This window comes from Choristoneura fumiferana, chromosome 4, assembly GCF_025370935.1.
Source record: "Choristoneura fumiferana chromosome 4, NRCan_CFum_1, whole genome shotgun sequence".
NCBI classification, from domain to species: domain Eukaryota; kingdom Metazoa; phylum Arthropoda; class Insecta; order Lepidoptera; family Tortricidae; genus Choristoneura; species Choristoneura fumiferana.
In genome coordinates, this window is record NC_133475.1 from 9,209,050 (window position 1) to 9,216,113 (window position 7,064).

Genomic DNA, 7,064 nt, shown 5'->3' on the forward strand with positions numbered 1-7,064 from the left:
AATAAAAATGGGTGAAATATCTCAACTAACTTGCATACAAAAATCACAAATGAAACATACAAAAAAAACTAACACTATAATAATATTTAATTCATAGGTAAATATTTTCGAATTATAGTAAACAATTGCATTAATTGGAACGGCGTGCATGTGGGTACTTTTGTAAGTTTTGACATAACAACAAAATCAAATACTATAACATCGATTGAATAATTTCAGTTGACTCGTGATAATGACGTGCAAATGTGCAAAGCTAGAACATTAATTAATAAATTTCTATTTTGTAATAATTTAATAATAACTAGAGTAAAGATGTAAATAAAAACAAGAGTTTGAAAAGCAACTGTTTGCTGTGCTGATGTGACCTGCTCTAAATGCGAAATAACGACCAAAATGGACTAACGGCTAGCGGTACAACTTTCACCAGCCCTAACTCAATAACTAAAACTGAAAGAATTAGCTTAACTTTTCTAGAATTAGTTCCACCATTGTATGCAATAGGTGAATTAAGTGAACAGTGGCCGATGGCCACATATCCGGTTTACGCTTGACGAATTCTTTGCCAAGAAATTGTATTCGAAGTGAAGTCTACAGACTAGTGCGGTGCGGACGCGTTGCACTTACGGTACTTTAAATTTAAATTATTCTGTGCCAGTGTTTTGGAGTTCTTAAAAGAAGGTATGTTTTTTGTTATTGTCTGTGGTAATTTTTTTCTCTGTAAATGTAAACAAAAACAACATGAACACAAGTGCATTTTGCAGGTGATTTGTAAAATACGTAAGTAATTGAATAATTAAGTATTATTTAGTTACGTATGTGTTAAGTGAATTTGATGGTTTTATAATACCTAATACGAGTAGAAAGTTCGTGTACCGAAACTCTCGTGTTCCGCTAGTTACGGCAATATCGCTTTCTTTTGTAATCACGTTCACGCCAAATGCACTTTTACCGTAGTAAAGTTTTTTATCGTAAAATTTGATATCCAATAAAATTTTGTACGGTGTTTTTTTGATATTTACCTACTATACTCCGTTCCAACGGCATTCGAAAAAACTTACTATCGACAACTTAAACAAGTTTTTTGTTTTGATAGTGACCACTAACAGGCTAAAAGCCCATACTTACTTTGAAAGTTTATACTAAGAGCAAATTTAATGATAAACAAGTGCATCGGACAAAATATATACTTCTTCAATGTTCGTTTTTTCGCCTGCCGTTGGAACAGAGTACAGCTAACAACAATTCTTAATATTTTTAAAAGACAAAATATGAACTTTGAAAGAATAGAATAGAATATAATATAAATAAACAATGAGCGATAACTTTTCTCTACGATTTTATTTGAGACATTTCAAATTAAATCAAATCAAATCAAATCCAATTCTAGTTCATGAAAAATTAACAGGAAATTTTGGGAAGCTATTTTTTCTAATCTATATCTATACTAATATATAATACAGAGGAAAGATTTAAATTTTTGGATGTTTGTTACGAATTAACTCAAAAACAACTAGACCGATTTTAAAATTCCTTTCACTACTAGAATGCTAAATTATTCCAAAGTGCCATAGACTATATTTATTGCCTGAAAAAATTAAGGTTCCGTACTAAAACTTGAATAATGTAACTCAAAGTGTAAAAAAGTTGCCATAAAACATCTTTCATCGCATGCGCTGTGGAATCGATTGATGATAGAACAAAAAAATGTTCTACGATATAAAGAATACGAGTATATCAATATCTACAAAAAACTTCGCGATGCCATATTGTAGTTATGTCACTATAACTACTTTTTTTACATTTTAAAAGTTGACAGAATGTATTAATCCTTATCCAAATAAATAATTTCATATTCATGTCGGTTTTAGTACTCAGCGATAAAGATTGCACATCGGTCTTCGGAAAAAAACATTGGCTGTTCACGACGATTTCCGAACACTGGCGACCGTCCATCAATCATCGTATTTATTAAGTGACGTTTTATATCAAATAAATAGGTAGTGCACCTTTATGGACTTAATTAGTTTACGTCAAACTAATGACATATAAACTTCGGATATCTATAGAGAGCTGTTGCAACTACTAGAAAAAGGATAGCTCCATCTTTTTCTCTAAAGATGCCATCGTACAATTTAAAGTTTTGGGGGATTTCAACGACTCTTTATTATATATTTCCATCTAAATGCGTCAGTACTCTATTGCACCTGTACAACGACTGACAAACGTCACATAAGTAGTGTGTAACAACGCTCTACGAAGCCGAAGCACGGCCGGGGGCTACAACAAACGTGATTTTTTTGCCGTTTTTTGCTCGATATTAATAACGGCAACAGGTAGTCGCTTGAAATATTCACTGACTAATTATTTGTATATTCATTTACTTCAAAAATAAATAATTAAATTAAAATTAAATAAATATGTAAGGGGTGCTCCCATATAGGAAAAGTATTTTTTTTGCCGTTTTTTGCTAATGTCTAATGTTGTATAGGTACGGAACCCTTCGTGCGGAGTCCGACTCGCACTTGGCCGGATTTTTTTTATTTTGCCCGTGCGGATCGCTAGTTTATTAATAAAATAAAATACGGTTGGCCTGTCTGATAAAATCATCCTTCGTGAGTTTTGTTCCCGCTAGGTATAATCCGTAATAAACAAATGTTAATAACCGATATCAGTGAACGATTAACCAATCAAAAATATTTAAATTAAACAGGAAGAGACGTCAAAGGTTCAACGAATGCTATCGATGTGCGGCATTGTTTGTTTAATCACAAAAAATAACAATTTAAATTTTAAATGATTCCAATGGTACTTGCTTAGGTACTTAAGCAAACTGGGATTTAAATAATAACTATGTGACTACAAAACTGTTCGATTGTTTCCTTCTTTGTTATTTTCCTTAAAATACTTTTAATACTCGTAATTCGTATAAGTATATAGATCCCATTTTACTTTATTTCCTGCTTTCCGTTAAATTATGAAATAACATTTAACACATAGGTTAAAATTACAAATTAAGTGTAGGTCAATATGTTGTGGTCAAGAGTAAGTAGACACTCGAGTAGTACTCGTGACCACGACCACTGTAATGTGGTCGAAACGTCGAGGTAAATATTACTCGTGTGTTTATAAATAAATAAATATCATGGGACATTATTGTCACCAATTGACCTAGTCCCAAACTAAGCAAAGCTTGTACTCTAGGTGCTACTCGTATATAGGCAACGGGTAACTAGTTGCTCTGTCTGTGAGAGCTGTTGTAGACCTTAAAGGCTGAAACATAATAATCAAATAAGTGTATATTTGAAGATGCATACCGTGAGTATATGCAAAACCTGTTTCACAAGGCCAAATCAAGTTAATTCTTGTTAAAGCATTTTAAAATATGTGCGACAGCTCATTGGATTTCGAATAAAGTCTAAAACATTGTTGGACGTCCTATGCTGCATCTACGTCTCCATTCGACAACTTTTCAGCCCCAACGGCCATCTGTTCTCCATGCTATAGTGCTATATGATCTGTTCATTGACACCTCAACGAGCTAATCTGCTTGGATATGTCGGTAACCCTAATTTTACAAGCTTTTATTTAGTTTCACTTGTCCCGTTGTCTGTCTGTCCGTAAGTAGTCGAATTTTGCAAGTTAAATCAGAACAACTTTCAGTAGTCGGATTGGCTTGAAATTTGGCAAACTTATGTTAATTGCGTGACTGTACAATAATCTGTTAGATAGTGGCATAATATTTTCTGACCATCTGATTTGAAGGCTGCAAAATCTTTGTGATAGACGGTCTCTAGAGGAGGAGGGGGGGGGGGTCAAAGTATAAATACTATCCATTAATACCTCTCAATATTAATGGATGACCCCTTCCTCTGTTAAAAAGGTAAAGTTTTATATTTAAACATTCACTGTCGTTCATTAACTGGCGGTCTTAACCGAGTAACATCAAGGTTGTAAAGTCCATTGCGAAATATTTATAGCGTGCAATATGTACGAATGTAATTACTTGAGCGATATAGAAGTATGTGCTAGTAGTAACGAACCATTATTTTGAATTTTGTGAGATTTGTTCAAAGCATTGGTAATAGAAGAGAAAAAAAAATACAACCGAATTGATAACCTCCTCCTTTTTTTTCAAGTCGGTTAATAAGTTTATGTTTGGGATCCATAGATATAAAGATAGATAGCTCCTACATAACAGTTGTCGCCGTGTGACAGCAATAGATGGAAGGTGATGATGTAAAAAAGGATGGTATTTATCCAGAAAGGAAAAATATAGAGAAGGCACAATATGTAAGTATTATAGTTCAAGATCCAGACTGGGTTTAGTTAAAGATGACATAAATGTATCTATTTAAAATTCACTGATACTAAATAAGAAATATACAAGGTTAAATACCAGTTCCCCATTTCACGAAGCTACAAGTTAAAATTTACAAGCGGTAATCTTTGTTTAAGAGTATGCATTGGAAAGAGACTAAATGCTTGTAAATTGTAACTTATAGCTTCGTGAAATGGGCCTCTGGTAGTATTCTAGATTATTTAGGAATTTTAAAAATGTGCATAGCACAGTTGACAAGTTACGAATGATGTTTCCAGGGAAGACAATACTTTAGATGGAACAGTTCGAAATTTTATATTTTGTACCTAAAGCTTTCTAAAAGAACAAATCATGACGTTGAAAGTTGTAGGTTGAAGTCTAAATTAAACTCGTTACGACGTCATCGCATTTAAATCGCGCCAACTATAGGTAGGCCTTGATTTCTGTGTTATTGTATGAATTCGTAAATAAATCATAAAATTCCTTTGTTGAGCGGTTCGTCTGGCAGCTGGCCCTCTCCGATAAGCTGTAAAAGACATGAGAAGGTAACAGCAAAAGTCCCTTTGAAAAAAAAAGTACCTACACATATACCCCTACTTATAACGGCTACGACATCATTCGACAACCGACAATTTGTCTTGTTCCTACACAGGCATACGTGTTGGCGACCCGCATTTAATGTCATGCTGTTTTAATATACCTCTCTTATTGCCGTAGTAATATCGGAAACTGCATAATTTGCTAGCCGACCATGCGTGCCAAGCTGACAATCGGTCAAGTCAAGAGGAATGGCGTAAGCGCAACGGACTCGCCTGACCAACTGACATGCTTTTGAGCAATCTGCAGTTACTACACCGTCGGCTGCGTTGCTTGTATCAATATTTATGGGAAGCAAACGAAGTTAGATGGACGATGAACTTTCAAATATTGTACCTGTATACAATACTGTACAAATGTATAGACCTGTTAAAATAAAAATAAAAAAATAAAAATACCCTTGGTCCATACCAAAGATATTTTTAGTTTTTTATTTTTATTTTAACAGGTCTATGCCATCATAGACATCACTCCAGATTAAGCCTTAGTTATTTCAATATTTCAATTAATAATGGAATTCAAGTTAATACAATGCTTAAATACTTAAAAAAAACTAAATCGTGTGGGTACATATATGTCAAGGATGAACAACACATAAGGTAGTATTCATCCTTGACATAATATCACATATCAAAGGTAGAGTCATGTGGGGTAAACGTACGCAATCCCATACATTTCAGTAAACTGCGTACATTTACCCCAAATGACATATGGTACTGTACAGTACCGGGTGTTGCATCCGAAGATATAATATAATTATGTTTAAAGGCCAAATATATCTTAATATATATATTTCGGGGATCTCGGAAACGGCTCCAACGATTTCGATGAAATTTGCATGTGGGGGTTTTCGGGGATGACAAATCGATCTAGCCTGGTCTTATCTTTGGAAAAACGCTTATTGTAGAGTATAATAACCAATGAGGGATAAGTAGGTACACAAAAATAGATTCGTGCCTAGCTTGGGTACGTGCCCTTATCGTACGTATCGTACATGCCCCTAGAAGCTTAAACTCATAATCCGGTACGTTAAAGTCCGACTTAAGAGCCGTCAGGTCTGCGTAGCAAGAGAAGTTACTTTTATCGGCGCGGTACCGGAACAACGCCGGTCCGTCCAGTATATCCGGAAATCCGTTAAAAACTACGATTCTCACTAGGTTACCTTAATTTTTAACCCCTGACGCAAAAAAAGGGGTGTTATAATTGTATATCTTTTATTAGCCTATTTGTGTGTCCCACTGCTGGTCAAAGGCCTCTCTTCTTGACCTCCACATCTTAATTCGTGACCTTATTAGTGATGGACAAGTGTATCTTGTGTATGCGAGGTGTTGTTTCGTAGAATAAGTATTTATACCAAAGTCACGCTTTTGTCACTTTGCGGATGGTCGAACGAAATTGTTTACTCCACGCTATTGATCAATATGTAGTATGCAGAGCGACGAATAATTATCTACAACAGTACCTAATCAATGTACCTACTGTTCTCAAAGATAAATTATCGATCAATTGTTACCAAACACAGTGTCATTCTTTATCATCACGTCCATTTTGCTTTGCTAACGGATTTCGAGATGAAACCCAGTTATAGTGTAGATCTTGATAGACATAGTTGGTAAATAAAGTTATTATTCCGTATATAATTTCTGCATTTTTTTTAATGGCAACTTTAGCTGATAATGAGGTAAGTACACACGAAAGAAATTTGAGTTAGGATGAACGATTGCTTAAGAATGACTATAAAAGTACGTTCAACGAAAAATAAAGTAAATAAAGTAAGTAAAGAAGTAATAAAGTAGTAAAATGGATATTTGAAGCAAAAAATAAGAAATCTACCTATATATAATTCTCGTTACATTTTAATTCAAATAGAGAAAATATCTTACAATTATTAAACTATCGGATTTACAATACAACCAGAGATTTACCATAACAATATTATTTTTTTCAAAAACAATTGAATTGAAATTAAAATTTATTTCCACCCATCGACAGTAATTTTTCACTGAAACCGACTTCAAAAAAAGGAGGAGATTATCAATTCGGTTGTATTTTTTTTATGTTTGTTACCTCAGAACTCCGTCATTTATGAACCGATTTGAAAAAAATATATTTGAGGGATGAAGGCGGAAGCACCAGGACTCCTCAATAA

General features: G+C 34.0%; 1 protein-coding gene across 2 annotated transcripts in view; it reads left to right on the forward strand.

Annotated features, from left to right (window-relative positions):
- Window positions 1–443: 443 nt before the first annotated feature.
- The window catches only part of LOC141427419 (fatty-acid amide hydrolase 2-B), an 18,201-nt gene continuing 11,580 nt past the window's right edge, over window positions 444–7,064 (forward strand). Inside the window, exon 1 of one of the 2 annotated variants that reach the window (XM_074086808.1) lies at window positions 444–678. Coding sequence is in view for 1 of the 2 variants with exons in the window: in XM_074086807.1 (XP_073942908.1) it covers window positions 6,573–6,596 (24 nt within the window). In the remaining variant the exon portion in view is untranslated. Of the gene's footprint in view, window positions 679–6,557; window positions 6,597–7,064 lie in introns of those variants that run through there. The other variant, XM_074086807.1, reaches the window with a different exon arrangement.